The sequence below is a fragment of the Thalassophryne amazonica genome, chromosome 23 (genome assembly GCF_902500255.1).
Source record: "Thalassophryne amazonica chromosome 23, fThaAma1.1, whole genome shotgun sequence".
Taxonomy (NCBI): Eukaryota; Metazoa; Chordata; class Actinopteri; order Batrachoidiformes; family Batrachoididae; genus Thalassophryne; species Thalassophryne amazonica.
The window spans coordinates 22410901-22429037 of NC_047125.1; the positions used below are offsets into that span (position 1 = coordinate 22410901).

An 18137-nucleotide genomic window follows, 5' to 3' on the forward strand; every position below is an offset into this window, starting at 1 on the left:
CTGGTTATTTGAGGATCGCTGCTGAGCCTAAACTGTGATTGATCCAACTGCAGCTAAAATTTACCCAAGAGTGATCTTGTAGCAGTAAATGCAACACAGCAACTGTTCTTGTTTATAGTATTACATTTTTAATAGTCTGTATTCTCCTGTCACAAAGAATGTAAGAATTAGCAAAGGCGCAATCTCAGCAAGAGCATGTGCAGTGTAGCTAAAAGTCCCACAAGCTCTTCCGGTTAAAGGTTAGTGGGGAATAACACGGTGCTAGTGTAATGTGTATACATATTGACAATGTTTCACAAGCTTCAAGTCTGTGGCATATTAAAATATCATCATGGAAATATCAAAGGTTGGGTGCTTCCATTCTAAGCAAATTTAGTGTGAGCTAATTGTAGAATTACTGCAAGCGGCGCATATTAGTGCACGTAATAGCCACATCCTACATAGAGGTTGCTGTTTCTGAGAAAGACAGACGCCGACGTTTGTGAAGAGGATTGAAACCACCTGTTATTATTATTATTATTTTTTTTTTTATTATTATTATTATTGAGGATTTATTTCATTCATTTAAAAGAAAAATAGAAAAGCAAAATTAACAAAACATTACAAACCATTAAACAAAAAGGAGCAGTTTGGAAGAACAAGTCTTATATATTCTGCCCCTTTTTTACAATACAATCTTGCAAAGCATCATCAATCGACATCATTGCATTTCTATGACTTTGTCACATGCCACCGACTTCTTTCCTAATTTTAGTCATTATTTAAAAGACTACATCCCTAATAGATTACATTCTAAACATTATTAACATATTACATTTTTGGCTTTTCACAGCCTACTGACTTATTTCATAGTTTCATACTTACGAAATACATCAAGTTTAATATGTTTTTTAAATAATTTAAGCGACCTTGATTCTTTGATTTCTTTGTTGAGGTTGTTCCATAATATTACACCATTCACTGCAATACTCCGTTCCTTTATCTTGGTTCTGAATCTTGTTTTTTTTTAAAGACTTCTATGCCCTTCAAATCATAACTACTTACTCTTTTTTCAAACATATTTTGAATGTTTATTGGTAAGGTATTGTTATTCGCTTGGTACATTATTTGTAGTAATTTCAAATCAACTAAATCATGAAATTTAAGTACCCTATACTTTATGAACAATGGATTAGATGGATCTCTAAATCGACTGTTGCCAATCACTTTTAAAGCTCTTTTCTGCAAAATAAATAAAGGTTGTGTAAAAGTTGTACATGTTGATCCCCAGATTTCTACACAATAAGTCAAATATGGACCAATCAATGAATTGTACAATGTTAATAATCCGTAACTATTTAATGAATATTTAACTTTATGCAAAACAGCAATGGCTTTCGCTATCTCTCCTTTTATGTAATTTATGTGTGACTTCCATGTAAAATCTTCATCAATCATAACTCCTAAAAATTTCCTGTCTTTTACCCTTTGAATGTCCATTCCATCTATTTTTAATGACACATCAGTTTTTTAAACTCAGTCATTAAACAATATGAAATTTGTTTTATTAAGATTAAGTGACACTCTGTTTATATCAAACCAATATTTCACTTTTTCCAACTTTGTATTTATCACTTGTGCTACTTCCTGTATATGTGATCCAGAGTAAAATAATGTTGTATCGTCAGCAAATAAAATGCTACCAAGTACATTAGATATATTCACAAAATCATTGATATACAAAATAAACAGTTTGGGTCCAAGTACCGACCCTTGTGGTACTCCACACATAATATTACACAATTCTGATTTAGTATTATTTATCTGAACAAACTGTTTTCTATTTTCTAAGTAGCTTTTTAGCCACTGTTATATCATTTTTCAACAAATTTCCTGTAAAGCACTTTGTGATTTTTATCTTGAAAGGTGCTATACAAATAAACTTTGCTTACTTACTTGTACTCCATCAACAGTATTTAATACTTAAAAAAATAATACTAAAAATACCGGTTTGTATTAACGTATTCGTTTTGACATTGGTACAGCTGTGTGTGTGGCAGATGTAGCGCGTGGTAAATAATCCCTGTTTGAGTAATACCACCAACAGTTTATGTTGAAAGTGATCATAAAATGCAAGAATGTGTTTTTTTTTTTTTTTTTGGGTCGGGGGCAGATGTGGTTTTCAGTTAAGATCTATGCTGTTGGGTGTCTGATTGATACACATGCATTTCCTTTGAGTGCTTTAAAAATTTCTGTCATATGACCCAGTTGCCAAAGATGAGTAGCGCGCTCAAAGGCCTGGGTGCTCAAGATATTAATACGACTACTTGTTCTTTGCTTTCTTAGAATTTGTCGACCTTTGTGAGGACGAGATCTTAAGGCTTATGCGTCTGATTAAGCAGTTGTAACAACCCTGTTTATGACCATTTCTTTCTGTACTTTAACCGTACCGTCTGTAAAGTCTCTGATTATTCTTCTAATCATTGTTTTGGCCAGATGGTGGTCCGCGCTCAGCAGGCTGGCGGGATCACAGTGGTCCCGGTGAGAGTCGTCGCAGAAAATTTGATTTTGACTTTAGAGACTCGGAGGGTCACGGCAGTGGTCGCCGGCGTGCAGGCAGCGATGGATTGGAGGATGACAGGGACGGTCTCCCAGAGTGGTGTACGGATGAGGAGGATGGGGGGATGGGCACTTTTGACTCCTCTGGGGCTTTCATGCCGATCAAGGTGTGTATTTCTGTGACCTCAGACATCTTATAAACCACAAGTGCCGAAATTGAGGTTTGTTCTCCACTCTGTATTTCTCTCAGAAGGGTGGCAAGGAGACAATCCTGGAGGAGGAGTTGGACTTCCAGGGGATTGAGGAGGAGGAGGAGGAGGAAGAGGAGAGCCTTGCAGACACAGAAGGGAGCAACACTGCAGGTGATAAAGTCAAAGGCGAGTCCAGTTTTAGGACTATATTTTAACATTGAAGTCTTGTGGTGAATTCCCTGTTATTAAATATGAGATGTGTTCTCATGAAACGGATCCCAGATATGCATTTTTAGCTTTCAAATTATGCAAAGTGAGGATTAATAAAGTGAATTAAAAAAATAATAATTTTAAGTCCTTCCTTTTGTCTTATTAGAAAGTAAAGACTCTGGCTCAGTTGTGGGAGACGATGAGGCAAAGCCAGCATCACCATCATCCTCGCCTCCCTCCCACTGTACCTCTGCAGCCGTGGAACCCCAGCCCACTGCCGCCGGCCCGGTGGTGGACAGCCCTCAGCTCTGCAACAGCCACTCGGTTAAAGCCAGCAGTACGCCAAGTGAAGGTTTTTGTAATTTAATGTCTCTGTGTTTTACTTCGTCAGCAGCACTGTGACTTTATAATTTGGTGGCCTCTCACCTTCAGCCAAGTGCTTTCAGTCTCAGGACACAGAGTGTACGATAGAGGAAATTTAGTCATGCAATATGTTTAGCTCTGAGTCATTTAATATCTTGTTTACTGACCTGCTGGTCTTGGTGTATCAAGGCACAGAGCCAGCCGGAGACTCTGCTGCTCACTTCAAGCAATGAAGTCTTTCAAATAGAAAGGCTAAAAATACTGCTATTGTTTCACTGAAGTTTTGCTGTTGATTTTCTGCCAGACCTGGCTCCAGTCGGGGGGCCCAAGGCCCAGCAGAACCCCAGTGCCCCCGTCTCCTCCAACCTGCCTCCCCCACCTCCCTCCTCTGCTCCTTCTCTCCACCCTCCATCTGGAGGAGACCCCGAGGATGATGAGGGCATGAAACACCTGCAGCAGGTTAGAGAAACAGCATGCTCATTGTCAAAGTGTGTGGACTGTGTAACATTATACAAATAATGAATGTTTATGAGTTCAGTGGTACGAATATTTTGAGGCGAAAGCTGGAACGTGTGTGTGTGTGTGTGTATGTATATATATATATGTATATGTGTGTATGTATATATATATATGTATATGTGTGTATGTATATATATATGTATATGTGTGTATGTATATATATATATGTATATGTGTGTATAAATCTCCCTCTCACCCCCCCTGGGGAGGGTGGTATGTGTGTTCCTCAAGCTGGTGTGTGTTCCTCAAGCTGGGGTCCTCTACCAGAGGCCTGGGAGTTTGACAGTTCAGTGCGGTATCTTAGTTGTTCTAGGACTGCACTCTTCTGGACAGAAGATCTCTGATGTTGTGCCTGGATCTGCTGGAGCCACTCTTCCAATTTGGGGGTTACAGCTCCTAGTGCTCTTATTACCACTGGGAACACTTACCTGCTCCAGTTGCTCCTTCAGACCTTGGTACTTCTCTGTTTTCTCATGCTTCTTCTTTCTGATGTTGCTGCCAGCTGGGATTGCCACATCGATCACAACTGTGGTCTTCTTTCCCTTGTCAACCACAACTATGTCTGTTTGGTTGGCCAGCATATGTTTTGTCTAGAATTTGAAGGTTCCACAGGTTCTCAACCACCTTTGGCAGCGTCTCCCGTCAGGACTTGGGGATGTTCTTACATGATTCCCGACACGTGGTTGTGTCTCTGTGTACGCTGCCCCAGCTTGCCTCTTGCTACCATGTGCTGGCCTCTCTGGTGCACATTTGTAGCAGCTGGATAGTGTAGTGGTAGAATTCCTGCCTTTGGAACAACATGTTGTGGGTTCAAACCCCCGTCAGGACACACATCCAGTAAGGGTCCCCAGGCTGTACCCCTATGCTACTCCCCCAGCCTACCTTGAAATCATTAGCATGAGACAAATAAATAAAGCCATACCGACTTGGACGTCACCCGGGTTAACAGGAGCCGCGTAAGTTGTTGAGGAACCAGGATACACTGATGGGGAAATGGGTTACTGGAACAAGATGTACATGAACAAGGACTGACAACATGGAGATAAGATGGCAAGAAACACTGTTTGGAAAAAGTCTGATAAGGACAAGAATCCGTGGAATTGTCGTTGGCTTCATCAACACACCTGAAAGATAAAAGAAATGGGAAAAGCGAACTGTAAACACTAAGAATTTTTCTCTCTGGAAAATAAACATTGTGCTGTTCAAACTGGATTTTAGACAAGATTGTGACTTTTTTTTTCCATTAATCTAGACTTTTTCATTGGAAAAAAGACTGTGGCTTTGAATGGATTTTCATGAATTTACACAAGAATGTGAGTTTTTATTAATGTAGACTTTTTTCATGGGAAAAAGACGCTGGCTTTGAGTGGATTTACAGGAATTTACACAAGAATTTGTGGCTTTTTTACTATAAGGTATGTTATTGATACTTTACCATGATTTTCAAAATATTCTCCAAGTTTTAGCTGTGGTTTTTGAAATGCTTTAAAGTCTTTTCAGTCTTGATGAATTTCATGTAGTTTAATTGTTCTGAGTTTGTTTAAAATTAAAAGGAAAATTATTCCAGGTCCTACTTCCACATCATATTCTGTTATTTCAACATGATCATTGACTGTTCAATTGAAAGGTTGAATACAGGGTCATTTAAATATGCACGAATTTTGAGATTGTGGTTTTTTTTTTTTTTTTTGTTCCAGGAGATGATGAAAATGTATCATTAGATGAAAAATTAATTTGGTTTCTGGGATCCCACAGGGCCCGAGACCTCAGCTCCTGGGAGCCTATGCCCCCAGACCCCCTGCAAATTTTCCTCGGATTTCACAATTTTCATTTCACAGCCCTGACTGGAACACTTATGACACAGCTCCCCTTTTGCATGCTGCTGACCATGAAATTTGATGAAACTGTAGTTCAGAACCACATTTTCCAGGATATCTCCCAGCAGGATGAGAGAGGCTCTGAAGCTTATATTAATCAGTGGTGTGCATGATGTGAAAATATCTGAAAATATTCCATAGCTAACTATTATGGGTATGCTTTGTCCATTCAACATTTTTCATTTCATTTTGTTTTGATTTCATGAGACATTTTTGCCTTTTATTTTCTAAGTTTACTACATAGTCCTATTTTTCCTGTTCTCTGTAGGAGGCAGAGAAGCTGGTGGCCTCTCTGCAGGACACCTCTTTGGAGGAGGAGCATTTTACCCAGGCTCTTCAGCAGCAGCAGGAGACCAGGAACACTGCTGCTGCTCTCCCGCTGTCACATGAGGCTGCTATGAAGTGGTTCTACAAAGACCCACAGGGAGAGATCCAAGGTACACTTGTGTATTATTTTTTATTAATTTTAAAGTATATGTTCACATGCAATCTCCCCCTCGCACCCAGTTTGTACCTGTTTGGGTACATGATTTGTCTTGCTCACTTTCTTCCAGGTCCATTCACCACGGTTGAGATGTGCGAGTGGTTCCAGGCTGGCTACTTCATCATGACCCTGCTGGTGAAGCGGGGCTGTGACGAGGGCTTTCAGCCCCTGGGGGATGTCATCAAGATGTGGGGCCGTGTACCTTTTGCCCCAGGGCCATCCCCGCCGCCCCTGCTGGTGAGACAGCCGCCACCACCGCAGCGCCCGCAGCCCACCAGGGGGCCCGCCGGGACTGTGAGTCAGCTCAGCCAACATAGAGGATGGGGAGGGGAGGATACAGAGGAGAGGGAATATCTACAAACATGTCAGACTGCTGTGCTTGGGGATTACTTTCAACAATTCATGCTGATTTTGTTTCAGAAAATAACAGATTTTATTTATATTTGTGTATTTTTCAGCACTTGTTTTGTGCTCTTAAATGTAGGAAATTGTTAAATGTTGGATTTAAAGACAAATTGCCACTACCTGCTGCTGGCTGCTATTTTTGGTTTTGACAAACCTACATTGATGTCATTGTCTTTAGATCCATTTCAGCATGAAGATATTGGAGCTATTTCTGACTGGAAAAGAAATAGTATAAATATATAATTGAACACATGCATGGAGGAGATTACCAAAGAACACACTAGACTGCTGTAACTGTAGAAGTTACAGGTTTTGTCCCATAATGCCTGCTTCTTTTATAATATTGAAAGTTGATCTTATTGTCAATTTAATTTCTTGAACAGGCTTTGGGCAGGCGGACTTCTTAATATGTTGTCGACTTTAGCTTATGCTGTGTAATATATATCTCCAGCTTTGTGGAGTTACATGAGAGGAATCCTGTCAATGAAACGGCCCCTTCCCACGCAATTATCTTTTAAATTTGAATAGATAAGAGTAAGATTGTCAAAGTACCTCTTTGCGCACAACAAGGAATTTTTCAAGAACCTGTAATGTTTGGAGCAATTTTGTAACATTTAAGCTAAGCTGATGTAGAGAGCTGGGGTATTAATTTCAGGTATAGTCTGTTGTGGTGAAATCGAGTAACACTGATTGGGCTGTTAATTTATGTTTTTCTTTTGTTTTCTTTTTTATAGCTTACAAATGTGGCAGAATCTTGTTTTGCCCTTCTGAGTGGATTAGGTCACTAGGGATCCAGTTAATGTGTCAGCAGGAGCCACAGAAACTGCAGCCCTCACCTCCATTCTGTATAGGTCTTAAAATCCCCCCCCCCCCCCCCCCCCCCCAACAAATAAATAAATAAAAAAAAAAAAATGGTTCATTAACTCTGTAGGGTAACGGAATAGCCTAAGATGTGCAACTCAGTTATTGTCCATTTTACATTTAAAGCTTTGTTTTGGAATCTTGAGCTCGAAGTCCTTGAATTCTTGATTTCCCCCCCACAGGGAAACATGGACCAGGAGCGCTTGAAGAAGCAACAGGAGATGGCAGCAGCAGCTCTTTATCAGCAGCTACAGCAGCAGCAGATATTCCAGCTCATAAACAGGTATTTTGGGGTTGGGTCTCTACTTGTAGAGGTGGGTGGAGGGATATCAATGTTCACAATATCATGATAATGAATATTCTGATGCAGTAATCATTAAAAAACCCCCAAAACAAATCCAGAATAGATATAATTCATATTCAGTTGCTGGATGAAACCGGGCAGAATTGCAGCACTGCTTTAATTCAGTAAAGGACGCAATTGAAGTGAGAATGTTGGTTGACTGCAACATCCATTCCAATGAAATGGCTGTTATGAACAAAAAGCAGTGAGTTTTTTTGTACATGAGGGTCTGTGGCACAATGTTCCGTTGGATTTGTGGTCTGAGCCGCTTTGGTTCTTCCGGTCATTCAGACTCTCGTCATCCTGCTTCAGCTTTTCTCTTGGCACGGTTTCACAGGGTGTTTAATTCCACGGGTGTCGAGGTGTGCTCATGTAAATTTTCACATTCTTCCTGGAGGATTTGAGTATTTGCTGAACCTCATTCATGCTACATACCTCCTCATCAGTCAATCTGTTGCCTTTTCTCTCCATTGTGTTTCTGCTTACTTTTACCTTCAAAAATTCCACTTGGTGTTGTTGGTGTCTTCTTGTGTGTGAGTCGGATCATTCAACATTGGGGAACGCACAATGGCATTTCAGGGCTGCTCAGAATTACAAACCCTGCAAGGACTTGCCTCATCCTGCAAAAGTTCAGAAAACATTTTCAGGAGTAGCCCTTGCGGAGTAGATGCGCAAAGGTGTTGGATCTCTGAAATGGCCCACAAGTTCCTGCAGTGGAAACAGGCCTTTGATGACATACCACTTAGGGTTACAGTGTCCGTTTATCGTTCAATATATAAAGATGAACATGATTGATAGGAACCAACCGGATGCAATCCGATCACGATGTGTGCGCTCGGTTCAACCCTTCTGACGCCAGCTTATTTCACGCAGTAGCTTCCTAGATGTATCTCAAAATAATTGTACTGTGATTTGACTGTGAAACTACAAATGCTGGTCCAAGTTGGGAACCACAAGCATCTCTACCTTCATTGTAGAACTGTGAATTGCACATCTGTTTAGTTCTCAATGGGCTGTTTTTATGTGTTGGATCTTGATGTTGTTCATTTTAGGTGCAGTGAGCCGGGTATGATGCCTTCGGTGAACAGGTCGATGTCAGTGCCAGATACAGGGTCCATGTGGGACATGCATACCTCAGCTTCACAGCCGACAGGTACAGACTCTGGAGACACACACACATGGTACCGAGTGTGCCTCACATAAACCAGTATTATAACTTAATTTTGATTTCAGGCGGTGAAGCCAGTCTTTGGGACTTAATGAATCCTTCAACTCAGGGTCCAACTCTCGAACAGCTTCAAAAGGTGAGTTTAATAATTTCCCTCTCTGGTATCCTGCAGTTTTTCACTTCATGGTGCAGAATCATCGCTTACATTTTACACAGAATTCTTTTGATTTAATTTAAATCCTGTGCGTATTTATTTTGTTTGATGCCCTGTGTTAGTGTTGTTCTGGTCCATTGTGTTGGAATCGACTGAGTTTAACATTAAATATTTAAACTGAAATCAGTTGAAGCACTCTGTTACTCCCAGACAAAAATACAGATTGCTAACAGATGTGGTAAATGTGTTGTGTTTGAAGTGACCGGTTTACTCATTGTAATCTGTTTGTGCTTTTGATTTGATATTGTGTGCGCACTGCTTCCCGTTCAGCTCCAGCAGGAGAGGCGAGACGCTGAACTCAGGGCGAAACGTGAGGAGGAGGAGCAGCGGAAGAGGAGGGAGGAGAAGCGCAGGCAGCAGGAGGAACAAAAGCGGAGAGAAGAGGAGGAACTCTTCAGGCGCAAGCAGGTGAGACGACTGTTCACTTGTACTTGTTGCTTTGGGTAGCGAGCCTCCACTTCCTGGTGTTATGATATATGGGGTATAAAAATGCATATTTGAATAGTAAATTAGCTCATCAGGTGCTGTGTTGTTATACATTTCAACCAGAAGTAATAGAAGCCTGCCGCCTGTTAAATTTTCAACTTGTTACGTCTGCCTTCCTGCAGTGTCGTCAACAGCAGGATCTGATCATGAAGTTGCTGCAGCAGACGCCCCAACAGCAGGGTCCTGGTGCAGGTGGCTCTGGATGGAGCGGAGCGCCCTCTTCTGGGCTTACGAAGGCAGGGAAGCCCTCCACTTTGGCTCTGCTGGAAATGCAGCAGGAGGCGGAGAGGCTTCTGAAGCAGCAGCAACAGAGAGCCCAGCAACAGAGAGACCGCGTGAGTTTAAGCACTTTAAAATTTGATGTTGCCCACAAGTTGTAGAATACAGTGATGTGTTGTCTGATTTCGCTCTTCCTTTCTAGCACTCTGGCATGTCAGTAGGGGGTTCCTCTATGGGAGGCCAGTGGGTGGATGGTGTTGGCATATGGGGCGGGCCTGGTAGTATGGATGGTAAGGCTGGCAGTGGAGGCTCTGGAGGGAGCATGGGCATGTGGGACGAAGCCATAAAAACCCAGGCCAGCCTCCGTGGCAGCAACAACAACTTGGGCTTGAAGAGCAGTCGGAGCAGCCCATCACTCAGGTGACCTGCCCTCCAGGCAGCATTCATTATCTTAAAGGTGCCGGGGGCATTTGTTTGATGGACTTAATAAATGTTTTCCTTAATCTTGTCGCGTTCTCCGCAGTGATCAGTACATGCTGCGTCGTAAGCGCACAGAGGATGAGGAGAAGCTGCTGAAGCTTCTGCAGGGCATGAAGCCTCAGGACGGCTTCACCACCTGGTGTGAACAGATGCTGCACGCTCTCAACACCTCTGCCAACAACTCCTCCTCCTCACTGGACGGTAGGCTGCTTAAAATTGATGTATTTAGTGTTACAAAGGGTGTGAAAACTACCTCAAATTAGCATAGATGTTGGTGCAACATGGAGAGGAAACAAAAAATTCTTTTGACTTATTCTGACCTTAGAACTGTTCTTTTGAGTGTTATATTTTCCAGACTATATGTTGCATTTTGATTTATTTATTGACAGTACAGTTGCTAGGCAATCCCCAGTCCCACTCTGTTTTTGGTGAATAGTTGCTAGGTAACCAGTGCTTTGTCTTTGATTAAAGGCATCAATATCATCAAAGATGGGAAAGGAAGGAAGGAAGGAAATAAGGGTGCATATACTAAAGTGCGACAGTGTTTGGTTGTGGGGGGGTGGGGGGTTCTGACATGCATGCAGCTCCATAAATGATTTGGACATTGCCTTATCTCACTTTGCTTTGATATAAGCTCTAGTCTATGGGTTTTTGGACATTGCCCTCTTCCACTGTTCCAGACAATCTGCTTTGATGCACACAAAGGTCTGTAAGTATTTGTACATCTCCATCCCTTGCAGACCTTGACAGCTGCACGTGACAAACTAGCAGAGTGAGCGTAACCCATAGTTTAGTAATCTTTTTCAGCACGTATTTGTACTTATTTACATTGTACACATGGAGCCTTAAGGTGTCTTTTAAATTTACCAGCTGTTTTGTGTTTGATTGCGCAATGATTCATGGGATTATTTGGCCCACAATGGATGCATCTGAGATGGCATTCATTTCTGGGGAAATTAATGTATACATTGGCCACATTCCACGCAGCCTTCAAAATAAGAGAGCCTTGTCGTGCCACGTGACTTATGCTGCTGAGGAATGTATCCTGAGGTTTCAGCTGCTGAAATGGGACACAGCCTGTGTCTTGGAGAATTAATAAAATTTAAGAAATCTTGCTCTCAAACTGAAAGAAACATGCTTAAAAAGACGGAATATAACTTTCATACTTCTAGACACAACACTTGGTCGGACTCAGACAAAAACAGCACCGGCAGGTTAGCAAGCCAAATCTAAAGTGACTTTGGTTACAAATGATTAATGCGGCAAGTTTTCAGATATTTAATTACATTGCATGTTCACCTCAGCCGTTATAGTCTGTTCAAGTGGTGACAAAAAGCAGTTTACTCACATTTTAGCATGTCTTTGCAATAACATTAAGATCATTAGCTTCTGATTGCTAGCACAGTGTTTGTGTAATAAATAATGCTCCACTTAAATATATTTAGATTCTTTTTACATGAGATGGAATCACATTTCATCAAAAAATGCAACTTAGAGCATTGTAACTTTTTCTTTCCTCTTCATGATGCATTTTTGGACAGATGGGACAAATACTCCCCTGCAACTTAGTCTGAAAAATATAGTAATCCAAACATATTTTATTTAAAGTCTCTCTCAATCTCAGTTTGTATACTTGGCAGAACTGTTAATTTAAACTGTTTGTCTTTATTAAGTTGCCACAATTGTGGCTTACCTGAAGGAGGTGGAGTCTCCCTATGCAGTGCTGGATTTCATCCGGTCCTACCTAGGAGACACAGTGGAAGCCAAAGAGTTCGCCAAACAGTTCCTGGAGCGACGTGCCAAACAGAAAGCCAACCAACAGAGACAGCAGCAGCAGGTGAGGTCATGTCCACACGGACTGGGTGTTGGTAAGAACCTCTCAGTACTTATCATGATGTGATTGTGTTAAGATGGAGGTGCATAAAAATAAAACTCGTATATTTTCCTTCCCTTCTTCATAAATCCTGGGCATTCTTCCAGTCAGTGTTTGAAAATATTGTTCCTTAATTTACGGTCTATAGAATTAATATTCTGTTGGTTATACACAGGTGTGGCTTGCAATAATGAGTGATGATTATGTTTAAAAATACTATCAGTGGCCTTAATATCTGTGTTTTATTAACAGTGTAACATCCTTCTTTCTAAATGTGTTGCAGTTGTCAAAAGAAGTGGCTGGCTTGAACATGAACTTCCCTCTGCAGGTTAGTTGTAACAAGAACACCTACTATGAGTAAAAAAAGTGTTTTTTTTTTTTTCTCCTTTCTTTCTTGATTGACTCTATAGAAATTGTCACTGCTGCTTGTTGAGTAGATACTCTGTAGGTAGTGTGGGGATATTCTTAACTGTGTTGATGTAAATCTGTTCTCAGTGGATCACCATATATTTTGTATAAACTGCTGCATCGCATCACGCAACTACATTTCAAGAAGAATCTGTGGTTGCTTCACAGTATACTGTCTACTCATTTAGTTTAAGAACTATTCCCATTTTTGTGAAATGGTTGAATATGCATTTTGCTTATCACAAAATAAAGCAAAGAGCATGAATCCTTGTGCATTCTACCTGTTGGACACTGCAATGGTGTCAAAGGAATTCCAGAAAAGACCGATAAACCTAACCTATCTGCTGAAAGTGATGTTCAGTGAACTTTACCTGGTGGAGTGGGGGGTTGTAAAGAAAAGCTGAACCCTCTTGGCTCTTTCTGGAATCAGTGTGGTACGTACGCTGTAGAGCCACAGTGAGCCAACAGCCAGTGATGACAGTGAAATTGTTTAGGCTCCGACACTTTTATTATCTCTTTTGTAAATGTTCTTGTCTTGTTGATTTTCTTAGGATTCAATGCGAGGTATGAACCCAAACACCCTGCAGTCCATGTTCCAGGCCAGCCACTTGAGCAAGGCTGGTCTCTATGACAACCAGGGGGGAAAGATGAAGAAAAAACAGCCCATGATGCTGCACTCTGACCCCAGCATCTTAGGTATGCAACCTCACCACATTTATTTATTTATTTATGTATTTATTTAATCTGTAACAGGGATTAGTAATAAAATAATTAGCAATTAAAAAAATTCCGATCAGTCAGGTATGTCGGAACACCAAAAGCAAACAGATCATAAAAACCAACATTTTGAAAAACAAAAACATATGCTAAATGTAATCATTCACCACTTTAGTGAGTGCCGTCTCTGTGGAGTGGTGTGTGCTCAACAATTCCAGAATGGAATGGCTCTTCCCAGGAGAAAAAAAAGGAACAAATGATTTGTATTGCATTTTCACTCTCATCCGATCTTACTGTACTCTTTCTGCCCTCCTTGACCCCCACCCTCGTTCTACCTGCAGGGTATTCATTCCACAATGTGGGCGACTGCCTGAATGAGATGGAGATGGTGGAGGATTACTGATGTTACGCAGCGCAGCAATAGCTACCTGAGGCCTTCTGTCTTTTAATCAGACAAACCTGATGACGAATGTGCACTGTTAGGGGAACAGGGGGGTGAATGGGGCAGGGGGATTGGGGGGTGTTAGGAAGGGAGCACGAGAACGTGAGGGGTAGTGCAGGGCGGAAACCAGCCCTTTCCTTCCCTCCAGATAGCAAAAAGGGCTCCCTGCTGCACCAGTGGATCACTCGAGCAGGGGAGGATGGGTGAGCTTAGACTCTAGATGGGTATCCTCTGGCACTCAAGATTAAGCACCTTACACTGAACTAATGCACTTTATTGAGAGGGGATTTGAATAATTTTTTCTGTGTGTGTGTGTGTATGTGAGCGCGCGTGTGAATGGAACATGTACTTGCATGTTAATTGCGTGCACGTGTGGAAACTGGAAGCGGGCGCCGAAAGAATGCGTGAGGGGCGAATGTCCGACATGTTAAGTTTTCAACGTCAGGGGGACCTTTAGTTTGAAACCTTATCACAGAGCAAATCCTTTCTCGAAAGACAAACACTGTTGATATTTCTCTTGTTTAGCATTTTTTTTTACGTTTATATATACATATATAAAGTAAAGCTATTGAAAATGGATTATAAGAAACTTGAAGATTTGCACTTGCCTAAAAAAAATAAGAAAAATGACAAAAAAATCAAAGAAGTGGGGTTAGTTTATAGAAGTGAATATTTTTGTGAATGTGTATGAATGAGTGTGAGTGATGGATGTTTAAGTAATATACCAGTCTGCACAATGATTTTTTTTTTTTTGCTTACCAAGATGTATGAAACGTAAGAGGCCATTTTTTTTTTTTTTTTTTTTTTTTTTTTTTTTTCCCTCATTGTTCAGATGGTAGTAATTGTTCTCATATTTTGATACGAGTCCCTTCTCCAAACAGGGACTCCATCTGTATGTATGCATGTATGTTATGAATGAATGAGAGAGAGAGAGGGCAATCGCACAACACATCCTTTCTCTCACCAGCTCATCATCCCCATACCGATGAAACAAATGCATCAGTTTGTAAAAGCTTTGCGCTCATCGCGTGACCACCGCCACCAGTTAATTTCTTTTAGCGCCTCCATCTGGTTGGCCACATCGTGACCTGTAGGGGTGAGAATGCACGCGGCAGATCATCATCTAAATGCGACTGTGTATTCATGTGTTAGATTACAGGTACTCATTTACATAAATGTGCTTTTTTTTTTAAATATACGTGTGAATGCACACTTGTGCCTAAGAATTTGGATCGGGTGCGTGGCCATTGAGACTTTGTTGTTTGTTTGAGAGTGGGTGTGACGTACATTTGTGCTCAGCACAGTGTATGTAATTTTATATAGTTCATATTTCTAGTTCGGTTTTGGGGGCAGTCCATCGGAAGGTTAGTCCAGCTCATTTCCTGAGGTGTGATCACGTTGCCTTTTTGTCAGCTCTCAAAACTTGTGAATGAAAGGTGTCGCATTTCTGACTCTGGAAAAACAAAAAAAACAAACAAACATTTTACAGCATCTTAATGTGCTATTGCACAAAAGGGTGCATGATGTTAGCATATTGTTACTTATTCGTTGTTGCAATTTGATAATGACGAGTTTGTTTTGTTTTTTATGAAAAATATATATGAATATATACAATATATACAAAGTTTAAAGTATTTCGACTGAGATGATGAGCACTTGGGCTGCTATTTTTGTTGTGTATTTTTTCCTGAATTTTTCGTTTTTGTTTCATTATCGTCATGTGAAGTGTGTATTGTTTCTTAAGAAAATATTGAATGTATTCCAAAAAAAAGAAAAAAGAAAAAAACATGCTGATAACAGATTTTTTTTTTTCCCCCTCGGATTTCAAAATGGAAAAAAAAAAAAAAAAAAAAAAAGCTTGAGTTTAGCAAGGTCTTTTTTTTTTTTTTTTTTTTTTTTTTTTTTAAATAAGAAAAGATGGAGAAGGAAAAAAAAAAAAAACTTTGGATGGATACAGATGAACACTGCCTCTACAATCCTGGTTGTACAAATGGTGACTAAGAATTAAAAGAAAGGACTTTCTATTCCACAATGGAGTTTTGGTTGTTTACAAACCACATGGATATTTGTGGGCGCATTTTTTTTTGTTCTTTCTTATGATTCCCACAGAAGTTGGGTGGGGTTTGCAAGTGCGCTTCTGCCATATGGACATTGAAATTTTTTTTTTTTTTTTTTTTTTAAATGAAGAGTGGCGGGCAACATAGACAAGATTCACGGACTGTACTTTTTGTGAATCCAGAGGACTTAGTGATCAGCCACATTGCTGAGGCAGAAACACAGAGGAGCAGCTCTGTTTCGTGGCCAATGGAATGCTTGGGTGGGGGGCTAAGCGAAACCCCGAAGGGAACTCTTGAGGGAGCGACTACAGGCCCTCGGAAGCACTCACAACCTGCCCTCTCCAACTCACCTATGCACTTTTGTTCATTCAAGCTGTGAGGTACCATTTCGGGGATGGGAGCACAATTACAACAGGAGGATTGCTGCGACTGTGGCAACGTCACCGAAAAGATTCCCAAACTGAAAAAAATAAACTATAGAGAAGCTCATCTTCTCGCTCCTCCTGTATATAAACATATTTTTGTATTACTTTTCAAAGCAGAAAAATTTGCAAACATGAAGGAAAATAGACATTGATGAAACGGAGTGAATGTTCTTTGAGAAAATGTTCTATTTTTTTGAGATGAACTCTTTGTGACTGCTTGCCAGTAAACCTGGAGTTATTGGGATGGAAGGGAAAAATAAGTGGACTGAGGTGTTGAACTCAATAAAGGGACTGATGGAGGGGCAACCAAGTGGACGTTGCCATGTCATGAGTGTGTGATCAACACATAAAGGCTTTGAAGTGTTGGAAAGGACACTTGGACTCTGGAGCAGCAGAATGACAGCTGAAGAGGAACATTGGCTTTGGTAGGATGTTTAAATGCTGTGTTGTTGCATGAGTTTTGGTCGTTTTGGGGTGCTGTGGTGAGTGTTCAATCATGTGGTGATGGCAAATTTTGTGTGGTTTTTGTTTTAGGTGTCTGGCTGTGCTTTATTTGCTGCCCTCTACCAAGAGGATCAACAGCCAACCAACGCACCAGATGACCTTAATGCCCACTTTTGAACTTCATCCTGAAGAAACTTCATTTTGGACTCTGGGTTGGCAGACCCTCGGCATTATCAGTCGGACAGTTGTCAGACGACCGTACGGGTTCATCACCTGTGGACCCAACCTGTGGTGGAAGTGTTCAATTGGGATTTTGGTCAGACTTTCTTTTTTTTTTTTCTCAGAGATAAACCCTTCTGCAGCATTAATGTGGCACGATGTCAGCCAGGATGTCATCATCCGCTTCAGCGTTAACCTGACGGGAGGAAGCTGTGCGAAGGTTGTTGTGCCAGCTGGACAAGAAACCTGCCAAAAGTGTTGGCGGACATGGCTGAGTTACAACTAAGCCAATGAAGAAGAAGAAAAATAAAAATCCTGAAACTGGATGAACTCTAACTGACTCAAATACGCGCACGACAGATTAACAAGAGTTGCAGACACGCTACGATGCACACCCACAGCAATACAAACATGTTTCCAATCGGCTTTGCTCTGAACCAACAACGTCTGAATCAAATAGGGCAAGATGCGCTCGAGCATCAACGCTCATTAACACAAACTTTGAGTGCATTGTAGATAATGTAAAAGTTTTGCTTTGATTTCTGTCTGTGAGTTTTGTGTTGTTTCTTTGTTCAATATGCCTTAAATTGTGTTATTCAGCCACTCCTGGATGACAAAGTGGAATTTTTTTTTTTAGTTTTGAAGAATTGTAAGTTGTAAACCACCTAGTCGAACTCTCCACTTCCTGTTTGCGAAGAACCGTAGCAACAGAATTGCTGGCAAACAGGCCTTGTGGTGGGGGGAGTTTTTTTTTTTTTTTTTCTTTTTCTTTATTAAAATGAGTGGATTTGTTCATATTTCCTGTTTTGATGATTGCTGAAGGTGCAGGCTCCATAAAGGGCTGAAGTCTGTGCTGCATGGAGCTGAGCTGACTGGGTGGAATGTGCATACTTGTTGGCGTTTGGTTAACATTGACCATTATTGGCATATATTGAAGTAATCACATAAGCCGGAGTGACAGATTGAACAAAGATGGACATTTTCCTTCAAATTCCTCTTTGGTAGACTTTGATGTTTTTATACTTTTGAGATAATGACTTTGGCTTGTATATGAACTGTGACCTGGTCGATTGCACTGAATACATTCAACATCAACCAGTCAGTTGCATGTTACTTGGAAGAGGAGGGGAAGAAAAACCTTATCAAGAAAATTGTATCTAATTTTGAACATTTTTACTTGTGTGGTAGGTGCTT

General features: G+C 40.8%; 1 protein-coding gene and 1 long non-coding RNA gene across 5 annotated transcripts in view; both read left to right on the forward strand.

Annotated features, from left to right (window-relative positions):
• gigyf1a (GRB10 interacting GYF protein 1a) overlaps positions 1-14416 on the forward strand; it is a 29735-nt gene extending 15319 nt beyond the window's left edge. Inside the window, exons 9-25 of one of the 4 annotated variants that reach the window (XM_034165115.1) lie at positions 2476-2705; positions 2789-2915; positions 3103-3291; positions 3607-3761; positions 5967-6135; positions 6253-6476; positions 7631-7731; positions 8844-8944; positions 9025-9095; positions 9444-9581; positions 9782-9994; positions 10081-10298; positions 10402-10559; positions 12032-12195; positions 12515-12559; positions 13191-13203; positions 13698-14416. In XM_034165115.1, the coding sequence (XP_034021006.1) occupies positions 2476-2705; positions 2789-2915; positions 3103-3291; positions 3607-3761; positions 5967-6135; positions 6253-6476; positions 7631-7731; positions 8844-8944; positions 9025-9095; positions 9444-9581; positions 9782-9994; positions 10081-10298; positions 10402-10559; positions 12032-12195; positions 12515-12559; positions 13191-13203; positions 13698-13759 (2378 nt within the window). In that variant the 3' untranslated portion in view covers positions 13760-14416. Of the gene's footprint in view, positions 1-2475; positions 2706-2788; positions 2916-3102; positions 3292-3606; positions 3762-5966; positions 6136-6252; positions 6477-7630; positions 7732-8843; positions 8945-9024; positions 9096-9443; positions 9582-9781; positions 9995-10080; positions 10299-10401; positions 10560-12031; positions 12196-12514; positions 12560-13190; positions 13336-13697 lie in introns of all 4 variants that reach the window. The other 3 variants (XM_034165112.1, XM_034165114.1, XM_034165113.1) reach the window with 3 other exon arrangements.
• A 1282-nt stretch (positions 14417-15698) lies between these two features.
• On the forward strand, positions 15699-18080 carry LOC117505458. The gene is made up of 2 exons (XR_004559084.1): positions 15699-16705; positions 16815-18080. It is a non-coding gene; the product is annotated as an uncharacterized LOC117505458 (long non-coding RNA).
• The last annotated feature ends 57 nt before the right edge of the window (positions 18081-18137 follow it).